The 26,884-nt window shown below is 41.5% G+C and overlaps 1 protein-coding gene across 2 annotated transcripts in view; it reads right to left on the bottom strand.

Moving 5' to 3' along the window:
• The window catches only part of HHIP (hedgehog interacting protein), a 209,679-nt gene that overhangs the window by 74,322 nt on the left and 108,473 nt on the right, over nt 1-26,884 (bottom strand). For both annotated transcript variants that reach the window (XM_069242604.1, XM_069242603.1), the window contains exons 5-8: nt 12,725-12,876; nt 11,854-12,027; nt 8,320-8,463; nt 1,102-1,223 (exon numbers count right to left, since the gene is read on the bottom strand). In XM_069242604.1, coding sequence (XP_069098705.1) covers nt 1,102-1,223; nt 8,320-8,463; nt 11,854-12,027; nt 12,725-12,876 — 592 coding nt within the window. The remainder of the gene's footprint in view (nt 1-1,101; nt 1,224-8,319; nt 8,464-11,853; nt 12,028-12,724; nt 12,877-26,884) is intronic.

Below are 26,884 nucleotides of genomic sequence, written 5' to 3' on the forward strand. Positions count from 1 at the left end.
GCCTATATATCTTTAATTTTACAAACCAAAAACGGTGGCCTGATTCACAAATCATTTAATGTGACACACAGATTTTAAGTCATGCATTACTGTGTGACTCACTCCATGGATCAATAGTATTGAATGATGATCCTAAATCGACGTTCTGGAAACATTCACACATTAAACAAGAGAAAGATTATTACAATCTCAAAAATGAATTCGGCCATTCTACAAAGCAAAGGTAGGATGCAACACCAACTTTATAGCAATCAAACACTCACAATGTGTTTTAGCCAAACAGCCTTGATCACATGACCAGCAGTGCCAATCCCATATCTCTTATACAAGTGAACTTGAATGTAGATAAAAAACAAAGTGAACATATAATAAAACGTATTGGGGGTGCCATCATATAATGATTCTTTCCAATATCTCGGTTTAGCGGATATCACATAGTCTATAGTAAGCAATAATGTAAACAAGAGAAAGACAATACTATTTACAGAAAAAGCTTGGTTTAGGAATCAGACCCAATATGTTTAAGCTACAGCAATGTTTTGTAAGTGTTGTATGATACAATATTGTATATGCAAATGTAGTTCTTCTATACATCAGACACAGCAAAGGTAGAGACAATGCAGAGGCAATAAACCTGTCTGGACAATTGACTTTTTAAGTTTAATTTTAAAAACAAACAACAAAATACCACAATAGCATATCAAATACATGTTAAGTGTCCACTTTTCAGAGAAGACGTTCTGCTTTGGCTAGGTTCAACAGAATCTCCCGTGGAATAAATTGCAGTACTGAGCATGCACTCTATGAGAAAGCCACTATGCACAAATTGTTTTGTTACTCAGACCTAAATCTCATTCCCAAAGATTTTCTTGTAAATAATTTTGGCTCACAGCAGATATAGGTGCCCCTTAATCCTGTATTTTAGGAGTAAAACATGCTTCGTTGAAAGATAAAAGCTTTTTAATGTGGTCAGTCAGAAACCAAGCATTACTTCTGAAACATGATGAGTTAGTCAGACCTGAGCCTTTACTATTCATGAAACATACTTTGTTAAACGGCCCCTTGTGTCTAAAAGAAATAAACAACACTTATAGAACTTACCATAGTCTTTCCCCTTTAATATCTGTATGATTCTTGCAGAGGACCTGTTTTTCGCATTTAGATCCGAGCAAAGTATTGTCAAGTTTATATTCTCATCTCTGGGGTGAAGATCCACAGCACATCTGCATAAGAGAAAACATAACACATGAAGTTCAAATAATGCTCAGATTTTTAGTATACTGTTTTAAAACGGTAAATATACTCTTTTTATATCAACTGATCTTGAGAGGTTGGGCTAAGGTTTTTAGATCTGACTTGACAGTGGGTCTGCCTGTAAGATTGTTGCAGGCAAGATTGCTACCAATTCTTTAAAATATAGGTAGAGAGAGTTTGGCTCCACCTAAGGAGAATTACCTTCTCATGTAATGCTTTTGACTATTTGGTATATCATTCCACCTCATACTTCCATAGGAAAGAATGAGGAAATATTTTACATCTGAAAAGTACACTAAATCATCACACCGTTTGTAACATTCAATTATTTATCTTCATTATACCTTCTGTACAGAAAGGTCTCGATTTTGCTACTTTTTCCTCAGCATTTGCAAAGTCACTAGGACAGGCTCTAATTTGATAAAGAGAATCAGTGCACGCAATCTATGTAAACTGCATTTGTGAATGCCTGTGTTTAATATATTGGCACATTAAGCAAGACATATCGGCTTTGCCAGCGTTTCTTATCATTTACTTTGCCAGCTTGTCTGCTGGGCTATTATCCTTTTACCTTATCTAACGATGATTTAAGCAAGTTCTTATTAATTACATTCCCAAGATGTTGTTATTCCTTAGTACTGTTGCCAGCCATTCGATTTTCGTAACTGATTAGCCATGCATCATCATTCCAGAGAATTAAGATGAAATGTGACCACATTTTATTAACATATTTTTTTAGAACTGTACGAAAAGCCTAATGCATCTTACAACACTTTACAATATTGAATAGGTCTGTGTGTGTCCTTTTGCATTTCTTCTGCTAATCAGATAAAGTTTAAAGATAAACACTAGAGAGGAGGTTCATTTCTGAAATAAAGGTTGTTTATATAAGCCATCTTTCTCCTCATTAACCTTAAACAAAGTACACAGTAGGATCATTATTTTACTTTCTCATTTGTAAAAGAAATAACGTTTTCCGTAGATATTTTTTTAGCATAACTCATATTTAAAAAATGTGAGACTTTCCAGTTAAAACAAAGGTGGTTCTGGCCAGGGTTTCTACTCAGGTGGTCTTGAACAATACATTCTCTCCTGAAAACTGTACGGTGCGTGAACTCAATTTCATCAGGCAGATATCTCCGCTCCACCGTAGATGCAGTGTTCATAAAAAGACGTCATTCCACTGACATAAACTATCAACATGCTGCATTAGATTACATTACACTGCTCTGGGGCCTCATTAGGAATATATTCACTGTATAAACATAGTTCTCAACCATGGTAACTATCAGTTTTATGTTGAGGCTCACATCAAAATAATGTTACCTCTGTCAGACTAAAAACTATGCAATACTGCATGTGAGGCCTTAAAATCTGAGTGTTAATCTATATAGTAATGTATTGTAATCATGACCCAGACCAACTCCCAAAGAGATTAGTTAAATAGTCAGAAAATTGCTTCCATAGGATTAGACTACATTTGGAAAACATTAAAAAAAATTCTGAGCATTCCTAAATATCTAATCCAGTTATAGATTTTCTTGAATAATAACATAACATAACATAAAATAAAGGGGGTCATAATGCGTTTAGCAGACGGAAATGGCCGTCTGCCAAACTCCCACAGTCTGGTTACCGCCAGTACGGTCTTCTTCCCATGGGCCCCGTTAAGAGTTTCCCGCTGGGTCAGCGGGAGGAAACAGAGTTTCTGCCCGCTGGCCCAACGAGGAACGGCCTATAACATTGATGTTGGCTTTTAATAGAGCCGGCGGCAATGCTGTGGTGCGTAGGATGCACCAGCATCTATCGCAATTTTCACTGTCTGCAAAGCAGGGGGGCCCCTGCACTTCTCACGACAAGTGCGTGGGCAGTGCTGGGGCCCCCCTGGGGCCCCCCTGGGGCATACTGCACCCCCTCTCCACCAGTCTTACATGGCGGAGCTCCTGCCATGTAACGGCCAGCGGAGAAGGGACTCATAATCCCCAGGGCACGTCTGCCCTGACAGATAGGACCGCCAGCACTGCCAGCCCCTCCAGTGGAGGAGATCTGTCAGTGCTGTCGGTCCGACCGTGGCTCAACCACCACGGTCATAATGTGGCTGTCGGACTTCCAATTTGGCAGCGGTCCGACCACCACCACAGCCCTGGCGGACTTAAGACTGCCAGGGTCATAATAAGGCTCAAAATGTGGGCATGTGGAAATTCCACTAAGCAGTAAATTACACCTGTGGAAACAGAAATTACTATTTAATGACAAATTAGTAAAGTGAGATACCATTATACCCAACTCTATAGTTAGCTTGAGTAATATTAGTATTATTGTAGCCATTTGTAAAGGATATGGTATGATTAGCCTAGGGTTATTTGTATTAATTCCACTATAAAGCATAGAATCACTCAGTATTGATAATTCAGGTGAATGATTCTTTGCTTCCTGTAGATGTTTTAAAATGTTGTGCGCACCATGTGATTACCTCACAACCAGTTTCGTAGCTAGCATAATATCAGCCCTACTGCAAGCAGCAAACATAGTTTCCTTGACTCCTTGCTGGGTAGTAAAAGAAAATCATAAATGGCACGTTAAGGGTATGTGACTCAATCTGAAAACTAAGGGACAGATGTACTACCCGATTTTGCGGTTGCAAATGCCGAAAATCACCGTTTGCGACTGCAAAATGGCCTTGTACAATGTACCATCCCTATTTTGGGAGTCGGTATCCAGTTACCGACACGCAAAATAGATGGTGCAACTCGCAATTAGGAAGGGTCGTCCCTTTCTAATTGCGACTCGCAGAGGGATTTTAACACCAATTTAAAATTGGTGTTAACCCATTCGCAAACGGGAAGGGGTACCCGGGGGACCCCTTCCCTTTTGAGAACTGTAGCGAAAATGTTTTTTCAGAGCAAACAGTGATCCCACGGACTACTACCTACACTGAAAAAGTGAAAGGAAAACTTTTTATTTTCATTTTTGAAATGCATTCTGTTTTCCTTCAAGGAAAACAGGTTGTATTTAAAAAAAAACTGCTTTATTGAAAAAGCCGTCACAGATATGGCAGACTGCTGACCCAGCAGACCACCATCCCTGTGAGTGCGGCCATTCCCAAATTGGTCACAAATTGCAACCTACCTCATGAATATGAACGAGGCAGGGCCCTTGTGATCCATTTGGGAATCACTAACAGTGTGGTTAACACTGTTGTACATTTTGTTTTGCAACTTGCAATTTGCGATTCGCGAATGGATTGCAAATTGCGAGTCTCTAAACAAAAGGTCGGACATCTGGACCTTAATCCCTAAATAGAGTTTGGCCTGACTGTAAGTGGTGTGGCTCTCTGTGCTGTGACACTCTCCCCAAGTTGTAGGGCGCGTTCTCAATAACACCGCTGACTGCTTCTGTTACTTAACAGAAAGAAGTACTATCAGTGTGTCCATTTGGTCCCATTGAACGGTGTAAACATAGCAGCAGAAATTAGTAGTTCGATGGGTTGAATAACAATAGTATTTACTTTACTTCTCCATTCATTTAGTCTTATATCATCCCTTTCAGAAGGCTTCGCTTCTTGGAAAGAAATCGCCATGTTCTCATTCTGGTAGCTGGAGGCAGTCCTATGACCTGGCACACTCGGATATTTACCTGAGGAGGAAGGGCATAAGATGCACCAGCATTCTTTCATCAAAGGAATCCAATTGATCCAAGATTACTTGGTTTAATTGTTGTGATGTCTTTGTTTCAAAGAACATGCGAAAGTGAATCGCATGTGCCTCTCAATTAGCAGGGTTCAGCATGGTTCACTGAGCAAATAAAATAAGCTGCTTGTATTTCCGAAAATGTATTTTTGCACCATTTCTAGCTTTTAACACAAAAAAGTTAACTTTCTAAAAAAAGATTCCACATAGCAAATTTTATTGATTCAATGACAGCGAGAAGTGTGTGCTTTAAATGCACTAAACCAATAACTATCTTTGTGTATTAAATGTTTTTTACTTAGAACAAGTTCTGGCCAATGATTTCCTTAAATATGAAAGAAATGCATTTAATCTACACGAGGTGAAAATTGCAATGAATGTGTGTGTCAGAACAAGCCTTAGCGCTGGTGGTGCCCTGTGCAACAATGTTTCCTGGCTCCCCCAATGACCACAGATTGCCTCACTACCACTCTTTAACATTTCCCCTCAAAACTCCAATCTCTATCCAGGCAGAACATTAATCACCAGAGTTATCTTGACATTTTTGTTCTTGCCTGAAAATTGCTGGAGGCAAGGAACGCTGCAGCAGGTGCTTTTAAAATCATAATATACTTGCAAACACGGCGTCCCCACCTGAAGTCAGCACCCGGTGCGATGACATGGGTTGCCCCGCCCTAGGGCAGGGACTGGTGTGTGTCTGTCTGTCTCTCTCGCCATAAGGGGTGAGTGGTGAGGCTTTCTTTGGAATTTTTGCATTTAGCTGACATAATGACCAAGCCTGCTTCTAGGTATCTCTTAGACTATTGTGAATTATTTCTGCAGAGGCATTGTATTTACAGTGATGTACATGAAAGGGATATGGTGGAGAACATAGGTGTTCTCAAGAGAAGTCAAGGATTGCCAGTACAAATGTGGTACACAACAGTAAATTTGTAGATTATTTGGTTCTCATTAATATTTTCAGTGGATTTCATCACCCTAGTACGTGTCAAAAGCTACTCCAAAAAGTTAAAATTGTAGATTATGTGCAAAATATCCTTTAGCACCTCCACCTTTACTGAGGATGCAGCAAAATTAATTTCTCCAATGTGTCTGTGGAGAACAAAAAAAGAACAAGCTTTTTAGCGCTGGTGGTGCATGCTTACTGGTGCTCCTTTACATCTGCTCCCATAGATACCGTCAATCCCTCAATTTTCATTAGTACTCCTAATGAGTGTGCACACATTGATGGTGTTGTCCTTAATTGGATCACTTCATCTCTGAATAATCATTCTCAGCTGATCAAACTCAACAATTTCGTTCCTATCCTGGTTAGCTTACTGCAAGGTGAACCTCACGGTTACATGGTTACGGTTAATCCTTACCTTGAAATTCTTGGGATCATCTTCAAGTACACTGGTATCCTGTAGCCTCCTGTATAAGATCTTACCAACTGATATCACCTCAGTCTTGGTATACCTCATTTACATCATTAAAGAATGGATGAAAGTCTCTCTAAATCTAAGCTTCTCCCAATTGCTCCCATGTGCTTGAACATTCTAGTACAATCTTACATTGACTCCAGCAAAGCCCTAAACTATTTTGCTACAATCCGACCTTTTTCTGCACCCCTATATACTTCCTTTTTACACATTTACCTTTCAGATATAGAGCATTTTATTAACAAGATTCTTATGATCTTCCAGCAAAATCCTTTGGCTATTGCCCCATCACGCTTTATGTTAAATGTTCAACTACCTGTATCCTACTTTTCATCAGTGGCGGTTTCTTCATGAGGGTGGGGGAGCATCGCCCCACCACCTGCAGTGAGCTGTGTTAAATGTGAAAAATAAAATGGCAATGAAATGACTTAATTGCAATTTTATTTTTCATCGAGGTGTGCCACAGCTACCAGCCTGCCCCCAAGCCGGGAGACATGCATGGCATGTCCTCTTCTGCCGATTGACAACATAGAGGACGGGAGTAGTGGCTGACTCGATGTTCCAAAGTGTGCGTGTCAGTTTGGCCGGCTGGCTTACGATGGCCAGTCTGACATGCACGCTTTGCAGCTCTCCAGCCCAACTGTCTTAGACAGCTGGGTGGAGAACAAGCCCAGGCCTCTAGGGCCTGAAGGAGTGTACAGCCAACCTGCTCCATCCAATCCTGGCGCCATTCTCATGCTGGTTAACAGCATGAGAGCAGCTTCTGGATTGGTTAGGGGAGCTCTTCGTGCATCATACTGCAGAAGAACAGCAAGGAGGATGTGCAGCCTGTAGGTAAGTACCATTTTACTTTACATTATTTATTTGAAATGTGTAGTGCATGTAAGTGTAGTGGTTATGTTTTATTTTGTCGTTAGTGATTATGTTTTTATTTGGGCTTTTGGAGGGAAGTGGTGTTTTATTTTGGGCTTTTGGTGGGAGGGGGTGTTTTATTTTGTTTTTTGTTAAGCGGTGGGGCACTTCGCTTGACCCACCACTTTCAAAGGCTACCAGCCGCCGCTGCTTTTCATGTTCTTTTCAAATGGCATTTGCAAAATGACCGTTATTTTGTTAAGTGCTGTTTTCAGTAATTTTTCATCTGTAAACTTTTATTATAATGCTCCCCAGTGTGTCGTCACCTGGGCCTGCTTAATGCAAACCCCCCCACAACTTTAATCCCATGTTTGTGCGCTAAAAAAACCCACAAATAACTACGTACAAATAAATGTCCAACATTGTGAGAGGGAAGTGGAGAGAGGGCACCATTGTATAGGGCTTACTTGTGGTCCTTACTCATAGGCAATAGGTTTGCTCCTTTCCCTGTCATTATGCTGCACTTTCTTTGGTAGTAGCACATAAAGTCGTTTTCGCACCATTCAATGTGTTTTAAGTTTGTGCATGTTGATTAGTGATAAATGCATATGGTGTTCTAGATAGGAATTAACTTTAATAAAAATATCACTTTTCTAATTTAAAATTGTATGCATTGTCTTGCGCTTACTATGAAGACATTAGAAAAAACTGAAGTCTGTTCAAATTGCACTATAATTGTGAAGCAACCATTCTTTTAGACACCTACATAATCTAGTTGTATGACATTTTGCTTGAATACCAGGAATAACACTTTCACTGTTGCAGGAGAGCTATGGAAGTTATAATGTGGTCTCTAAAGGATAGCCCCCTACGTGTTTCTATGTATTGCCTATTGGCACCAGTACAGAATTGACCTGGAGAGGTAAACATCCCCGTTGGAGTTACCAAATACATTTTGCAAAGTGCCAGGTGTCTCTTGACCAAGCATATGGACCATAAGTTAACATATATATCATAATAATGACGACCGAACTGTAGTGTCTGCAGTGCATGCAAAGCAAAATAAGATCAGTGGACTACTCATTAGTAATTGACATACCTACCTGCCTGGGTTATGAAGTCCATGAGCAAATATTTCAGGCGGTTGATTGGTGCTGTTGAAATGTGGATTAGTCCGTGGAATGGAATAGGGAGCGCTGCACAAATCTGTATCTACGTTGATTCTCAGAACGGAACCTGTAAAATCACTGAGAAGAAATAAGAATTTCATAATAGCATTGATTAAAAAAATGGCAAAAAATATCACATAATGTGATTTGTTATTAATATAGTATATATATGAACTTTGTAAGGCATGATTCATAACACCCGGACATGGACTCTCAGGACTCATGACAGTAATTCTGATACCTTAGACTAAGAAAAAATAACTAGGAAATATAGGCCTCATTACGACCCTGGCGGCCGGCGGTAAGCTGGCGGTAACACCACCAACAGGCTGGTGGTATTCCACCAGCTATTATGACTGTGGCGCAATAGCCACGGCCATACCGCCGGCCCCTCCACTATACCGTCAGGCTTTTGCCTGGCGGTCATAATCCCCAGGGGATTATGAGTCCCCGACCGCCAGCCTGGCCAAGGTGGTAAACACCACCATGGAAAGGCTGGCAGTAAGGAGGACTTGGGGTGCCCCTCGAGGCCCCTGCACTGAGCATGCACTTGGCATGGGCAGTGCAGGGGCCGCCAGGCATAGCCCCGTCGCCCATTTCACTGCCCGAACTTTGGGCAGTGAAATGTGTGCCGGGTGCTACTGCACCTGCTGCACATCAGCATTGCCATCGGCTCTATTACGAGCCGGCAGCAATGTTGATGTGACTTTCCCACTGGGCCAGCAAACGGTAACACTGTTACCGTCTGCTGGCCCAGCAGAAATGTCATAATAGTGAGCCAGAAATACAGCCGGCACTGGCGGTATTCTGGCTCCTGCAGCCTCGGCGGTCTTTTTAAAAGACCGCCGAGGTTGTAATGAAGGCCTATGTTTCAGGGTTTGTTCTTTTACCCCTTGGCTGCCCTGTCAGCATATACATACATCATAAAAATAAATTTGCAAAGCACCATTGTGGCGTGTGTCTGACTTCGTAATTTTTCCCACCTCAATCACTAAGTATGATTGACTGATGTCTTGTAGTAGGTTTGTGTTTGTTACCATGTTTATGCCCTTCAAAGTATTTCAACAACACGCAATGGTTTTATGGAACTAGAACAATGTAGGTTATTGATTGATTATTTTGTTTTATATCTCCACTGCTTTTGTTGTCGTATGATGTAGGTAAGGTGTCCTCTAGCGTACAGTTCATTGAAGTTGCATAATAATATTCAGTTGTATTATTAGTCACAGTAAGCTAACCCTATGGTGGATGACTGATGTTTTAGCTGCAAATAAGAGCTAGCTCTATAACATGTAACATTTAGGGGCAAATTAAGATAGACTAGCCTATTAGATGCTTGTCCAAATACGTCCACAGAGATAGGGAGACAATGAACCACCATCAAACTGAGCTATGCACCCAGTGAAAAGGAATAACTTTAATTTCTACATCTAATTTAAAATCCTCTCATCTGATCACTAGACCTCTGCCAGAGGTCACCCCTTTCCATATACAACTGCACCAATAAAATCACCACTATGGTCTTGCCCAAACAAACAAAGAATCTCTATTTAATATCTCATGAAAGTCACTGTGTTTCAATGTGATACCACACACCAAGGAAAATGGTTGCCGACTTACCACTTAAGGGGGGGGGCAGCATTTTCCAATACAAATCCTCCATTAAACTAATAAAGTAATTAACAGAGGTGCTTTAGTTTACATGGTATCTGATGCTGGACTGCACCTCTCTGCTGATGATACAATCTGACGTTCAACCAATTCATTAAGTTGTAGATAGATTACAAAAACATACCATAAAACTCTACTAAAAAGTGCATAATTACAATCGAAATCGAAGTAAAGACAAAATTAAATGTGACAGAACTGACCCATTTTCCAGCATGGGTGACAGTTATAACTAGATTGCCAAAAGCAGGATTCCTTCACAAGACGCTGCTATACAAAAAAACACAACAAAGTGTAACCTCAAGCAGTCCAGAACAGCAGAGCCCATTCAATGCATGGATACTAGACGTCCAGCATACTGAACATGCCTAAACCACTATAAAGCAGGTATATCATACAAAGCAACAGAAACATTATTTAAAGCATAAAAAGTGGAGGAAATGACAAATGCATCAGCATGGGATGACCAGAGCCTCCCTTCACACAATTCTAGGAGATGGTAAACGTTTTCACAATATGGAACCAAATTCTTACCAAACATGATCATAAGAGTCGTAGTTTGCTGTTACATACTTGTTTTGCTCAATATAAGTCCCTTCTAATAGTGAAGTATATTGCTTGTACTTCTATATTGATACTATAAAATTCTGACATACTAGAAACAGCAAATTTAAATCTGTTTCAGACTTGCAACTTCTTGCAACTATTGCGGTAACAAATGTACACCTGAGATGCACAACCACCTTCAATACGATGGTCTAATGGATGTCTGAGAGTTGTAGTGGTGCACATCTATGTACGTAAGAATCTTGGGCATGTCCGTGGAAGGTTCATTCAAATGCGTATGAATACATTTCTTACATTGTTTAATTTTTCACTGCAGGTTTCTAGATGTGCTATTTGTCTTAATGTTAATATGGATTTAGGATGGTTTGGGAGCTCTAAAAGTCTGAATATATACTTGAGGGACATCATTTGCCACAATCCCACAAACTGAATTGAATACAAAAATATCCAAATGTGCTCTTCTGGTTTCGTTTTCTATTTACCCAATTGTTATTATCAATCATAAACTTTCTTGGTCACAACATCCACATTTAACTTTGCATGTAAATAAAACTACGGAAAGATAGTTCGGGGAATAATTCAAGGTTAAACAGCTAAAAGCATTTAACAGATTCCCCTTCCTACTTAAATATCTGCCATGTCTATGACAGCAAAAAACATCAAATATAAGTGAAATAGAATATTTGTCTTTCAAGGGTGGAGTGGATCAAATACTTAATTGTACTAGTATTTGCTGATGAAATTCAAATGTATTAATTGGATTTATGAGTTTTATGTATGTGCTGCTTGTGTGATAAAATCCCCCTCCCATTTCACTACAGTATTCACATGTGTGCATTGAATAAATCTTCACAGTAAATACTACAGTTGCAAAAGCTGGTGCCCAGAGGCAAAACACAGTCTGAACTCCACATTCTGGCCTTTAATAATGCTGGTGTACACCTGGAGGTACACTCGAGGTCCACTGTATTTGCTTATTTTGTTTTTATAACAGGATCTCTGGCTTTTCCCACTGTGGGATGCAGAGCTAGCCTTTAAGCATAGATCCAATGAAAGAGCAAGCATTGTCACATAAATCATTGCACTGAAGAAATTGATGAAGGAAGAGAATTGCAAAGTAATGCAATGTTGTGTATTTCACTGTAGTAGGGTTACTCTAACACCACCACCGAGTCAAGGCGCCAGCGAGAGCGCCCAGAGGTCAGAAAAAAAAGCAGCACTCATTGCTTGTACCTTAAACCATCCATCTCTTCCATGTCGTCCAGAGTGATCATCCCATCTCCAAGGAAGATGAACAAGTAGCCTGCAGGGCCAAACAACAGCTGGCCCCCCAAGTGTTTCCTGTGCAGTTCTGCTACTTCGAGAAACACTCGTCCCGTCCTCATGTCCACCTGGTTGGCATTTTTCCTGCAATGAACAAAGATAAATACACCCCATGGAGCTGACAGGAGTCAAGATGTGCACCACGCAAAGAAAGAGAACAGGAGGGTTTAACTCAGTTTTAAAATTCAGAAAAAGAAAATAAATAGATGTAAAGCACTGAGCCCCTTAGAATGAAGCAAATAAAAGAATTAGGATTTTTTGTTTAGGATGTTGCATTAAAGGCTAACTTAAAGGGGTCATCTTATGCACAGAAAGAAATCACAGTTCTATTTACTGAGTCCTGCATCACTAACAAACAGCAACAATAGTCACTCTAGAAAGATTTTTTTTTATAATGTTTGCTTGGACTTTAAGACCGATTGTGAAATCATTAACAGGCGAGCTCCTTTTAAGGGGTCATTGGGTGAATAAGGTCATAATACACAGCTCATCTCAAGCTGACATCAAGGTCATAATATTAATATTCAATGCTGATTCTTGTCAATTGTTCGAGATGAACAACTCGGTAAGGACAGCTGTTTCTTTTTTTCCACTGTATACCCCTTAAGTTTTATTGTCTTCACACGCTATGCTCCCCCCCCCCATGTTTTATAACAAATCACAGTCATCCTTGTGAAAACTAAACGAATTCAATTTCTAAAAGGCTCTTTTAATAAATAGAGAAGGCTAGCAACTGTGAATTTGATCTAAAAGGCACAAACATCTTGTGAGTGACGTGTACCTGGACACCGTGTATTCGACAACTCGAAGAATGTGGTCGTGCGGCCCGCTGGCCCACCGCTCCAGGTTGGTGGTGTAAGACACATAGAGCTTTCCATTCCTCTTGTAATTGGGATGGAATGCAAGGCTTAGCAGTCCCCTTTCATCTCCTCCCTGCAGTCAAATGAAAAATACAAAGAATTGTGAAGTTAATTATGTTCCTTATTGTGTTACTGTGGAGCTACCCCCTAAAAAAAGTCGCTTTCTTTCTTCCCCGGTGGATAATCTTTGCCCAAACTCCTTTCTTTCTACTGCACAAAAAGGATTATAAAACATTTCCCTTTGGGGAACTCTTTAAGAGTTGGGACAAGACAATTGTCTTGTGTGGTTATCTATGCGCAAGCCCCACTACGCTACCTTTGTGCGGTGATTTGTGTGTGTAATCTTTTGGTAGCCATGAAGACAAGTTTAAGTGCTGTGAAGGATTCTTTCCCGGGTTACTAGGTTGCTTGCAGTTCGTAGAAGACAAATAAAAGAGGCCCATAATCAGCAGTCACTTTTAATACAGGGATCCGAGCCCGAGCACAGCGCACACTGCCGGCTCCCACTGTCTTGGCATCATGTTTAGAAAATAGTTAAATTGCTTGTGTAATATGTAGACCTTTGTTTTACCCCGGAGGCTGCTACATCGGTTGTCACAACCACGGTGGTCCGGTCGTCATGCTGCGCGCGCACGGTCGGTAGTAAGAGGCTGGATCCTGCCACAGGCCCACAGACCCCCTTGAAGAAGGCACGGATTGCATTGTGAGAGCTTCGGTCTGGAGGATTTTTATATTTCAGTGAAAAATAAAACCCTTAACCAACTGTGTGCTGTGGTGACACGCACCACAGAGTTCTGTCAGATTACGCTCGTGCTGTGAGTAGCAGTGCTCACATGGCAATACGCCCTCCGCTGCCGAATCAATATATTTTTCCGCAAGATTTTCTGTAAATGTTATTAATATAGTAAAACCACACCACATGTGTTCCAAGCTGACGAGCATCACAAGTGACTGCGTGCGCAAAGCTGGAAACCACGACATTTAAAAAGAAAGTGCACTGGGGGGGTTTAAAAAAAGCACATACATGCACAATACGGACCCCAAACATATCTATATGATGTTACTTCTATCCAATACATTGCACATGCATAGCACTTGACACCTGAAGTCCGTGCAGGCAGGCACTTGACAATGAGCAATAGCATACTATAGCGACAAAGGCTCATTTTGAATGGCCACAAATCCATTCTCAGGCGGAAATGAGATTTTGAACTCAAATCAGGATTCTGACTTTTGTGGCACATCCGCAATTTTCACCAGAAACATGTCACCAAGAAAACTTTAAAAAACATGTCTGCGTAGAAATGATCACAAAGAGGTTATCTATTCTGTAAACAGCAGTACAAACTTTGATACTGCATTTTATGGCTCATTGGGATGTGCGGTACTGAGAACACGTGAGTAGTACTGCACTAAGCAAATACTGCAAACTGTGGTCCCAGTACATATGTACCACGTGTGGTGTAATTCGGGGGCCGACGAAGCAGAGCCATAGTGCTCATCTTAAAGCCACAAGACACAAGCTGACTTTATCTTGGATACTCTGTTCTCCTGGCTTCACGACTGATTTAACACGCCTAATTTCAGCAGCTACACTTTTGCTGGGGTGTAAGATTATGTATTTGAGAAATATTGATAAATATTGCTCTTTGAATAAAGGTTGGTAGCAGAGTTCGTGCCTGCTTTTCATCCGATTGTTAAAGATGGAATCAGCCCCTCCGCACCATAATGCTGCAGCTGCCTATTGCAGTCCGCTGCAAGTCACCATTCTCATACAAGTGATGTGCCCAGGTTAGGTGAGAGAACGACAAGAGGGAACATTAGCTTAGCGATGTATGGTAAATACTTTTCTTTGGAAATGGTAGATACTGGAAGGCTTATAAAATAACTATTTATTATTAGAGGCTTCCAGTAGGTTCTTTCTCTCTACATCCAACAACTCTATTTTTGCTGCGAGTCCTCAAGGGCACAAAACATAGTAGTTGGAGCTCTGGGTTTGGGAGGGGAGCAGGGGGAGATGGAGAGAAGAGATCAGGAACCGTCGGCACTCCGAGGATAATTCTACTTAAGGGTGTCCAGAGCAATGTAATTAGAGTGGTGAATAGAATGGACGAAGGGGCTAGACCGTTATGAGTAAGTAAGAGGAGTCAGGGCAGAATCACTCCTCAGAGGTAGGGTGCTATATCTTGGTTCTCATCATCATCGGTGGTGGAAAAGTCCTTCACATGGTGACAAGCGAGTACTCTTGCCCTGATTGCCCCAGCTGCAATGATGTCTTGGTCCCTGGTGATGATTTTTGTGGTCATGGACGAATAAGGACCATGCATGTGTACCATGACATAGGCTTGTCTCACAGATTACAGTCTTGTTGTACCATGAGGGGTTCTTAAAGTCCTATGCTCATAGTGAATGGGTACCATATTTGCCAAGGAGTTAAGCAGCACAAGAGTGGTGGTAGCAACATACATTTTAGTGATCAGTAGACGTAAACAGGCCTTTTTACCTGTTTCACTGGAGTGAGGCCTACAGGCTCACGCATGTAAAGTGCTGCTGCTGTGTGCTTAGCTCACCCTTGGTCCACATCAACTTAGTATGTAGCGCTGTGCAGCACATGTGTTGAATGCATGTGCTGAGTGTATGTGAACCTGCGAATGGCACAAAAGATGGAAAATTATGGGTTCCATTTTGGGAGACCCAAGGCTGACAGGAGGAGCATGAGGGGGTAGTGGAATCCCCCTGACAAATATGTGGAGTGCTGCACTGCTGTGGGCTAGGTGGGACACACGCTGGAGAAAGAAGAGCCAGGCTCTTCAGTACACTTCAAAAGGTGCTCTTTTATTCAGAGAGAGGTAACTGGAAAGGGGTATGTGCACATTTCAGGAAGGAGATGAGGCTGATAAGAGAATCATGAAGACTAGGGCTGGGGTCGCTGGGGCAGTCTTTTGATGCTCATCTCAGTACGTCTGACATCCAGGCATGAACCTCTAGTCACTCCCATGGCTTGCGTTGTGGGGCTATCATATTTGGAGTCACTCCTGCTGTGACAGACTGCTTTCTGGAGGAAGGGAAAGGCAGAGAAGCAGGCACTTTAAAAGGAAGCAAACTTCCACCATATATCTCATTTGGTGTGTGGAAATGAACAATAAAAAGGGGAGCTCAAGGCCCTCAAAACTGTTAACCACCAAGCAGCCAGCTGAGCTGTGCAAGGAGGAGAAGCACTGAAGACTTCTGCCTGTGACCAGGACTGGAGGCTAAAGCCTGCTAGTCGCCCAACTGGATGAATTGACATCACCTAGACACAACCAAGCACCAGTGCCTGCCTGCTTGGTAAGACCAGTGTGCCCTTTGAGGAAGAGGAGAGTGTTGGTGGAAGCGAGTTTCAGTGGGAGATCCTGATGAGTGGATTACTGTAGTGAGGAGACAGCTGCAGCACTGTTTGGGTTGACGCCCTTGTGCATTCTCAAGTCAGTGACCCCTGTCTACCAGAGGGGAGCTCCATGTAGTTATTTTTATAATGCTTTCTTAGTTAAGTCACATATGTTCTATACAAAATGATTAACATTCAAAATATAGGGGAACCACCCTAATTATTGGCACATAATACATAAAGGATAATGAAGAAGTCCAAATGTTTAATCCAGACCATGGAAAACAAGATAACATACAGTGAAACAATAATCAAGTGACAGTAAAACAAACCTGAGATACAAAGGCCAACACAGCTGCACAGATATCAACAAACATGAATCAAACATTATTCTTATAATATTTCTAGTTTAAGGGATCCCATTTAAAATCAGCCCTTTTCGATCAAAGTTTATGAGGGAGGGGTGCCCTCCAGCTTTGGCCAATGCCAATTCAGACTCATATCTGCAAGATGAAGGGCCCCCACGCAGCCAGCCTTGGAGGGGGGGAGGGGAAACCCATGATCTAGCAATGAATAGCTGAGCCGAAACAATTATTATTGAAAGCCGGTGTTTTAGACCCGCAATTTGCAACACAAAAGGATGATGGAAGGAGTGCTCAACAATGCAAACACACACCCACAGTCACATATCTGGGTTTAATCCATCATTCTTTTGCTCATCATCCCACCCCAGTTTGGACCCAGCCATATGCAAATCAGTCTTGATCCTGTTCCTCTTGGGAACAGTCCAGCCCGAACTGCCAGGCTAGGTCCTCCCTGGCCCGGAAACAAGCATCCTGGGGACCAGTTTCAAGGTATAACCCTTCATCAGCCAAGCTAGCTTGAATCCAGTGGCACAGTGAGCATGGGACCCACGTCTGGGCATACCCTTCCCACTTAGGGCAACTTTAGTAACACAAAAGGATGATGGACAGAGTGCTGAACAATTGAAACTCTCACCCCCAGACACAGATCTGGGGTTAATCCATTGATCCTTTGCTCACCATGCCAACCACCGAACTGCCACGCCAGGTCCTCCCTGGATCGGAAACAAGCATCCTGGGACCCATTTCAGGGTATCACCCTTCATCAGCCAGGCTAGCTTGAATCCAGTGGCACAGTGAGCATGAGACACACAACTGGGCATGCACTTCCCACTTTCAGACCCCCAAATCTGTTCTGGCTCAACTCCCAGCAGCATCTCTTTAAGGTATAGTTGAATTTCAAAACCTAAACCAGATGAAGCTAATTTGGTCATCCCATCCAAAAATCTGTGAAGTGCAGGGCAAGTAACAAAGATATGAACAATATCTGCTGCTAACCAACCACATTTAGAGCATCTAGCATTGTTTCTCCAAGGAGTACCCCCCCCCCCCATATGAGTTTCTTTCTGGCATAGAATACAACAGACAGATAGTCCAGAAGTGCTGTAGCTTTAAATTTACAGATTGTACTGAGCAACTGACTGTGTCAAGGGCGCTCTAGAGAGATCTCTGAGGTCAATAACCTACTCCACTAAGCTGCCAGCAGGATACTATTACCCGTACTGTACTGTACTGACATAAACCTTGATAAATTGTATTTATTGAAGGCTTCCTAGTTGCCTTACAAAAATATGATGTTAGTTCAGTGTCATCAAGATCAATCACAAGCTCACACTTGAGGAATAGAAGAAAAAATCCCTGAGCTGGAAATATTTAAAAAATAAATGATGGTGTAGATCACGCGAGGCCTGGGGCCCCACAAATGAGCAAAATCAGTTTAAATCATAAAGTTGTCCCATGGTCCACCATGAAATTAACCATGACTAACTGCCATGCTGATGGGCCCAATCCCGTGTGTGGAGCAAAGCCCCCATATGCCAGGTGGGGCAGCTGTGAAGATTACTGCTGTGCCGAATTGGCCATAGCCCATGTGTTGAGAGAAGTCAGTGACCCTGTATGCCAGGTGTGGCCACCGTGAAGATTACTGCTGTGCCGATTGGGCCATAACCTGTGTGCAGCAATAAGTCAGCAGTCCCTTATGCCAGGAGGGGCCCTCTGTGAAGTTTATCGCTGTGCTGATTGGGCCGTTGCCTGTGTGCGGTGTAAGGTCAGTGACACCGTATGCCAGGTGGGTCTACCGGAAAGGACAAGTGCTGCTCCCTAGTTCAAGCCATCCTTGCAAGAAGAGGCCGCTGTAGTGATAGGTGCGGGCCTGAGCTCCAACTGAGGATTGGAACTGGAGCAACCTACCCTTCACCTGTAGGAAGGATCAGAGGAACTTACTGTCTCAATGGAAGAAGAGCTGCAGATGCCCAGCCACTGCCCTGGCTGAGCTATGAGTGCTATTCACCACCAGCAGCCAATGCTGCTCACTGTGGAGACTCTAGTCGCACCGTCTTTGCAGGAGCATGTAAGACTGATCACAGGGCCAGAAGGCCCTGGGGGAACTTGTTTGGCTAAGTAAAGCTTCGGGCATTGGAACACATTTGGCTTGTATCAGAGTGGGACTCCTGAGAGTCAGACGACTAGTAAAGCCGAACCTGAATGTCACCTATAATGAATGGGGAATAACCACTACCACTAGTGAGAGGGGAGCGGGACTCAGGGACCTGCCTATTAAAAGCTAAAGCCCTGACCGCAGGGAGCTGTGTGTATTGTTTTGTAAGACTATTTCACTTTGTTTCATATATAAGTACTACTTTTGTTATAAAAGATAATATCTGACTCAACAATCATTCATTGCGGCTATTGAATGTGAGCCTGTGTTCTCCCTGCTGTATCTACCTCTTCTGCTAGACCCAGCCCACGAAACAGACTGTGTCCATTGACATGTCTATTTGACTGTTGGAAAATGTATTTGTACATCACTGAAAGAAGGCACACAACAAATATGATGCTGGAGCCTAAGTCTGGGAGCTCTGTACCCTTCTATTTGTGAAGTCTGTCAAAAATGCAGTTACCAGTAATGTGAATATGACTTTGGTGCTACTGTTACTCAACGCACTACTGTTTCAATGGATTTGGGTATTTTTAATTGTACACAGACTGTTCAGTTTTCATCCATTCTGTAAATATTGTTTGAATTGTGCTACTATGCACTTGTGTCTCATTTGCATGACAGGCTAAACTACCTCCTGATTCTGGGTTTGGGCCCCTGTCTGCCATCACAAGTCCCATCACCTCAGTGACACCGACACCAAGGCTAAAAGTCACTGCCACAGTCACAGCCATCACATACCAGGCAGCGGATCAAGCACCAGGCTCTACAAGTCACAACCGTAGGGTGAAACAATGCACCAATGAATAACAAACAAGCTTCAATTACTACTATGTCAGATGCTTGTTTTACCATTTTACCAAGGGCATTGAAGTGGCCATGAAAGGTATCAGAGCTCTGTACAATAGCTATTAAAGCCATTGTAATGCACCATGGTACCACCCAATCTAGGCATTTATTTTGCATTTAAAGTAGCTGCACTTCCAAAGTCATTTATGAACAATTATGGTAAACAGATATGAACACACCCAGCATTAATGCATTTCTTTTCCTCCTCTCCCTTGTATTTTTCGTTTCCAAACCTTCTTGTCCATTAACACCTTGTTGTTACTCATGGAGCTGCTATGTTTTGTGAAAAAACACTCACAGTGGCAACCCAAAATAGCTTAATCTCTCCAGTACAAACACATTAGACGTGTTTAAAGAATGGCCCGAGGGCGTGGGTCATTAAACTCTAGGTGTGGGGCCAGAACACAAAGTGCTTACCGTTTATACCAATTTTCTGTCACATCATTAAAGGATTTCACAAAAAAGAACACAGGGGCGGATCAGCATGGAAAAGGTAATCGTGCAAAACAGCTAATTTAATTCGATTTCAAACTTTCCCAACACCAATTCCCCTAGCATTTGACTTATGATATGGCTTTTGTTAAATGGAAGCTGTTTAATGTGGAAGTCTCATACATACATTCGTCACATGTTGGGGATCCGTTCCACTATCACTTGATTTTTGATTTGTTTCAAAAATATTTGCGGGTGAGAAAGAGTGAGCGAGCTAGAGATGCGACCAAGCACTTGCACATGATCTTGCAATGCCATCTCTTCTAGGCAGTCTTCCATTTGTGTTTTCTTTCTTATGTCCTCTGACGTTCAACTACCCTGGTAAAATGCCTTGGATAGACATTTTTCATCAGCTGCCAACATGTGGATCTATTCGATTTCACGATTGTCTTTGAGGCTGTGCACCATTGGTAGGATATGAAATGATATATTCTGCACATTAAGGGCCAGATGTAGCAAAAGTAGATTTTGCGACTCGGAAATTGTGACTCGGAGCGACTCGCAATTTCCGAGTTGCAAAACCATATGCAGAATGGTGTAGCGACTCCCTGCACTCACAGGGATGGTGGCCTGCTGAAGACAGCAGACCTCCATGTCTGTGACTGCTTTTTAAATAAAGCAGTTTAAAAAAATAAAATTGCAGCCTATTTTCCTTAAAGGAAAACAAGTTGCAAAATAAAAAAAATAACCATTGGACCACTGCCTGCTCTGAAAACCCCTTTCGCGGTCACAAAGCAATTTAGCACATGGATTGTGAATGTGCATTGTAAACGGCATTTTGCATGGCGCGAACTGCGATTTTCGCAGTTTGCATCATGCAAAATGCTTTCTACATCTGGCCCTCTATTACTTTATTAGATAACAGGGGCTCTATCTCACAACAACAAAAATGGGTACATGGAACTCTCTGTCCCAGGAGCTGCGGGTGACTTTTGGAAAGTCATTTTAGTCCTTATGTGCCCAGTGACTCTTGGGCGATTTTTAAATTTATACAGTAGTTGTATGTTTCCTCAACTTCAACTTCAGATGTCTTGCTAAACATTGCTTGTGTTTTTTGGCTGTTATATTGCTCAACTATACCCTGAAGCAATGTGTGCTACGTAGCTATCCATCGGGTGGGTTACTGACATGTCAGAACTCAATAAACTTAAACTTTTGGGGTTAAGCTCGATAGGGAATGTTCCTGGAGTTCAAGAAAGTATAATGTCATGGTTAAAAAATGTATGCACTCAGAAAACATAGCATTAGTGTCTGAAAGAGTAAAACTACAAGAAACAAACTGTTCTCCTAACAAATCCCCTAAGGATTGCATCATTCGCAGCCTCGTCATAAAAACATGAAACTTTATAATTAACTGTGTCTCTCAAAGACAGCACGTCTTAATGAAATGAGTAGGAACAGAATTATCACGTTATGGAAATCTGGTGTGTTCAGTCTAAGTTTCTATAGTCATCATGCCTTTGTTTGCAATTCTTGTTCCATATTGTTTGCCTGCAGGTTTAGAATGGAGAGGCACAGTCCCGTAGGCGCGGTATCATGTCTCTGGTCAGTGTCTCTAACTTTGCTGAACAGGCCTTTCTTCTTTGATGAAAAAATACCGAGAGCCTGTGATTGTGATTTAATACATCATAAACAAAAACTCAAGCTGAAAAAAAGTAGCTGTGCTTTTTAGTAATTAAGCATCCATCTTGTTTTTGTAAAGACTTGTGTGATTTTGCGCCACTGGCTAATATGGCCGTAATGCAATAAAATGCTTTTCTTCACTTCATTATAAGGAAACATAACACTGAGAACCTTGAATTCACGAGACAGGTTTCATTGTTATCTGATATTACATATTTCTAACCATCAATCTAAACGAGAACGCATGGTGACCTACAATTAGAACAAACATTACATAATTTAACAAGTCCACGGCTCTAATTTGCCCCTTTCAAAACGTGGTTTAAGCATTCCAGACCACCAAAGAACAGTCATAAATTTGGAATAAATATAGGTTTTCTATTATTTGACCCTACATGTGGGGTTTTCCAGCAGATTGCTGAGACTTATGTCACATGTAAAAAAAACATTCATGCCAAATGTTTTAAAGTGATTTATAGAGGTACTATTTGAGCAACATATATGTCATCAATCTCGAGGTGTACTTTACTAAAATAACAATTTAACATGTAATCCTTATAAACCACTGATTAAGTATAGCATGACAACAATATTTCAGAAAATGTAGAGCTGTCATCATGCCTACGTGCACGAAAAAGTAAAACTGTGATATTGAGAGTTAAGGTTTAAATATGGTACAATAAAGAGCCTTTGAGCAGTAGGCTTCTACATAAAGTGCAGGAATTTATACTTCCAACTGAAGGCTCTGAACTTTACTGTGATAACCGAGGTTAATGTTGAACGATTTATATAAGATTGGACAAAATCTTAGATTCTTATTTTAGCACAACCCGATTTAGTGGGCATGAAAGTGGAAATGATAAAATGAACAATTGAAAGGAGCCTCAGAACTGATTTCTTGACACTGTGATGCACCCTCTGATGGCTCTAATTTATGATTCTCTTGTGTGAGCCTTTTTTAGTGGTCATTTCACTGGTCTGTAAATGTACGACTGGAAGATTTTGGGGCAAAACCCCCAAGATCCTACATGCTCATAACATCATTCCTTTGTCGGGTATCATGGAATACACTATGTGGAATATATTCTCCTCGGCTCCATTTCACCTCTACTGACACCTATTAAATGCAAGACGGTTTCTGTTTACAGTAAATCTTCTCTTTGTTCTATGATTTGGTACTGGGTTATGGATATCTGTCTTCACTGCCATTGCGATATATGTCGGTAGATTTCCTCGTCTTGATCTTACCCTACCTAAAAGTTGATATATTTTGCATGCTACTAAGAGAGTTACATTAATTTACTTTAATTATTCCTCCATAACTGCAGTGCACTCTTGGTGGTACATTAATTTTGTTGACTGTGGACTAGCCCTTGTTTCCCCCGTATTAATCCTGCAAGCTTATTTTATGGCTTGTTGTACCAGCTCAATAAAAATGATGGCACAACATGTCTAGGATGGCCAGGAGCTGCCTCAAGTTGACAAGGCTATGGCCCGGCTTCACTCCAGATCATACATGGGAATTTTCAGGAGTTAAGCTGCCCCCGCAGGCTAGGTCTGCAGACAGTGCAGAGGTCCACTGCATTGGCATGGCCCCTCCACAGACACTCAAAGTGACTTTCATTAAGGGGTCATGGATCACAGTTTTCCAGCTGCCTCTTCACTGCTCCACCACCTTCTCCTCTACATGAAACACATAGGAGTTCAAAGTGCCGCCACCTGGAATGATGTCCTCCACCTCAGGGCTGCACCATAAAACATGAACATGCTCACAATGGCAGCCATGGTCGCTCCTGTCCCACTCAAACACTATATTGCATACTGAATTGTTGCACAAAAAACTCTTCACTCATCTAAATCTTGTGAGAATACTTGGTTGCTGTCATGGGGTGGGGCCCATGATGAGTATCTCGTATGCAACACATGAATACACAAAGAAATGTTTTACTTTACGATCTCTTCCCCAACTCCCAAGAATTCTACTTTAAACAAGGTTAACTACATATTAACATAACTTGCAAAGATCATCTGCTCCACTGCCACATCCTGATTCCGACTTTTGAATTCCATCAGGAAATCTCTTCATTTTGGTCAGTTTGACTCCTTATGCTTTCAGAGGCTTGTCACTATTCCTTGCTCATGCCTTTGGTAAGTAAAACTACAGTATCCACTTCTGGACTATGCATGTATGTATAAAATCATATCAACATTTGTGATCTCATAATAGCAGTTATTGAATTTAATGCAGGTGTAAACTGTTTTGTCACTATATGGGAAATACACCGAAATATGAGGACAATCAAGAGCTTAAAAAGCTGTTTTAATGTTCTTACTCACTTACATTACACCACATGAGTGTACCACAAGTCGCAGTTTAACCCCTTCATCTCACATTAATTCTTCCAGTACATATTTCCCTATTTAGGGCCCGCTAAGTTATGAAATTCTTTACCCAGCATCAAACCTGTGGAACTGAGCAAAAATAAAGTAATTATGGAACTTGTAAAACGGCGGGGGGATACCCATCACGTTTGTGACGGAGCATCCCATCGCCAAGGTCGTAATCACGTCCTTAGTTTGCAATTTGTCCAATTGTCTTCAGTTATTGCTCCCATAGAGTTGGCAATCAACAAAGTCTTTCTGGATACCCTTTAGCATATTCTTGGATTTCCTACTGTGTTCACAATAATAAACATGCTAGGATAGAACCTTGAGCCTCTGAGGCGCCAGGATTGTTTGCATCCTTAACTCCCTTAGTGCGTCTATCCCACTCTTCCTGTATTCTGCAGTAATAATGGCCAGTAGGCCGCTGATAGGGCCATCCACTTAGTTGAAAAAAGAGATGTTCACCTAAATGTCTGGCATTACAGAAGGCTGTAGAGTAGAGTGGGGTCCCCTTGCCATTCTACTTCGGTGCTCCCCTACTTCTCCCTGGTTCCTGACTGAAGCTAAATGCTACCAAGTAATTTGGATCTAGTTTGTGTGTTCTTGTGCTCTTTATTTTTTATTTTTACTTTACCACTCTTACATGGCTATCTGCCATGTTGAAACAGTACAGCAAAAAAGACAAAATTGCCAGCACTGCATCACAGTGCAAGCACACTCACAGGAGTCATCTTGGAATAGTTTCCCATCCATTTCCGAGATAGCTGCGTTGTGTGCACACATGTTTCACCCCCAACAGTGTCACTGAAAACAAGGATTACTGAAGTCTGTACCTTGGCATACTTCCTTTTAAGGGTGAGACTTATTGGCTTTGCCAATGATTGTCTTTTTAAGTTAGAATGTACTTTCAAAGAACTTTAGACTACAACAAATGACATCTGGAGTCACTGAGGCTCAAGAGGAGATGGCAGATGCAAAACCCCATGGTGTAAATGACATTAGTTCTTGATATGTTGTGTGTTTTGGCAGCTTAATATGACGTCAGTATTAAATGGGAATGAAGTGAGAACATTTGTTGCAGGTTTTGCTATATCCACTTGTACACCATTTGCACTGGCAATTATAATGCAATGTTAGATGGTAGTAACTACCTGTGCAAAAGCCAGAGCAAATGGCAAATTGTACTAAGCTTGTAAGTACTATAACCATGCTATCATAAAATAGTATCACATCACTGATGCACAATTAATTCATCTCGCATGAAGTTTTACAGCTTGTTTATACATGGTTGCATTAGCTAGAAAGTTGTGCAATAATTCGGTTACCATGCATAATTTCTTCAAAACATAAGAAATATGATGCCTGAGGCACAAAATGCCTGAATCTGAAAGCAATCTCTGATTTTTGTAAACATATTGCTTTGTGTCCCAACCTATTGTCATGCTGTAACTGATGTACTAATCAGTCATATTACAACATGCCAATTTTAAGGGAGTAGCTAAGTCCTCTACCCCAATGCTATTCATGAGTGCAGAGTCCTTTTGTGATTCCCTGCAAATGGTTACAACTGAAATGATGGATGCCTGTGAGCAAACCTTACCCCTCAAAGGGAAAGGTGCTGCTTTCAAAAATAAACGTTGGCATTCAGTGAATTACATTGGGAAGAGCATGATTCTACTCCCTATGTTGGCAGCCACCATGTTCTAAGTGGATGTTGTCTCATATGTGCCGTTTCCATTTTGCAAAGGCGCTACCACCCTCTTTAGGGATGTGGTAACGGATCAATGGTTTTTTACCGTAGTTGCGGTTGCAAAGCATTGGTACATGGCACTGCAAAATTAAAAGACTAAGCGGGAAGCCCTTTTCACGCCACTTTGATCTTTGAAATTGCAGTAAGTCACAAAATGTACTTTGAGTGTTGAAAAGATAGTTTTGATCTGTAAAGTACTTTTAGGCTATTGCAACATTGGATTTTGCAGTTGCAAAGTCAGTGGATTCGCAAATCATAGGCTTTGTAGCCACAAACTCCTTTCGTTCATCAGACTGACGGCTCTTTAACACTCAGGGCCTGATTACGACCATGGCGGATGGAATACTCTGCCACAAACTGCTGTTTTACATGTTCCACAGGATATAATGGAAATTGTAATAAGGCAAATAGGATATCCATCACATTTGTGATGGAGAATCGCATCTGCCAAGGTTCATAATCAGGCCCTCAGTCTGCACTCCTGTGCCAGCAAAGTTGGCACTAACTTTAGCACAAAAATTGCGGGTGAAAAACATTGGAGCACTTGTTAATACAAAACATTTCCTGACTGTGTGTGAGGGTTCATTGTCTTCTTCGTGCCTCCCACTCGCATAAGTACCCGTGGTCGAAACCTAAGTCCTATACATATTACCATGGAAAACCATCTGTACTCGCAGAGTTTTACCTGTACTAAATATTCTTAGGTTTGGATTTTGTACATCAGATTCTCAGCATTTGTGCACACGTGACAGATGATATACCAAATGTCATTGTCGGTGTTCCAAAATGTTTGTGAATAATATGTTTTAATTTATAAAACTTAATGGTGTGCATGTTAAAAACCTTTGAAGGATAACAAGCTAATTTTTACACAGAAGCCGCAGCACTCAAAGCAATGTTCGTAATAAACACGTCCTCTAGTTGAGTTGGTGGTAGTGAAATCCTTTAATTAGTAGACATGGACATGAAAGTCATCGGTTGAGCATTGTTCCAAAATTAAAGCCAACATGTGTTTCGTCATACAACAGGTGACTTTTTCAAAGTTCATTAATGAACACAGGCTCGGAAAAATAGTATGCACGTCTATGGGACGGC

Source organism: Pleurodeles waltl, chromosome 1_2 (assembly GCF_031143425.1).
Source record: "Pleurodeles waltl isolate 20211129_DDA chromosome 1_2, aPleWal1.hap1.20221129, whole genome shotgun sequence".
In the NCBI taxonomy this organism is placed as follows: Eukaryota; Metazoa; Chordata; class Amphibia; order Caudata; family Salamandridae; genus Pleurodeles; species Pleurodeles waltl.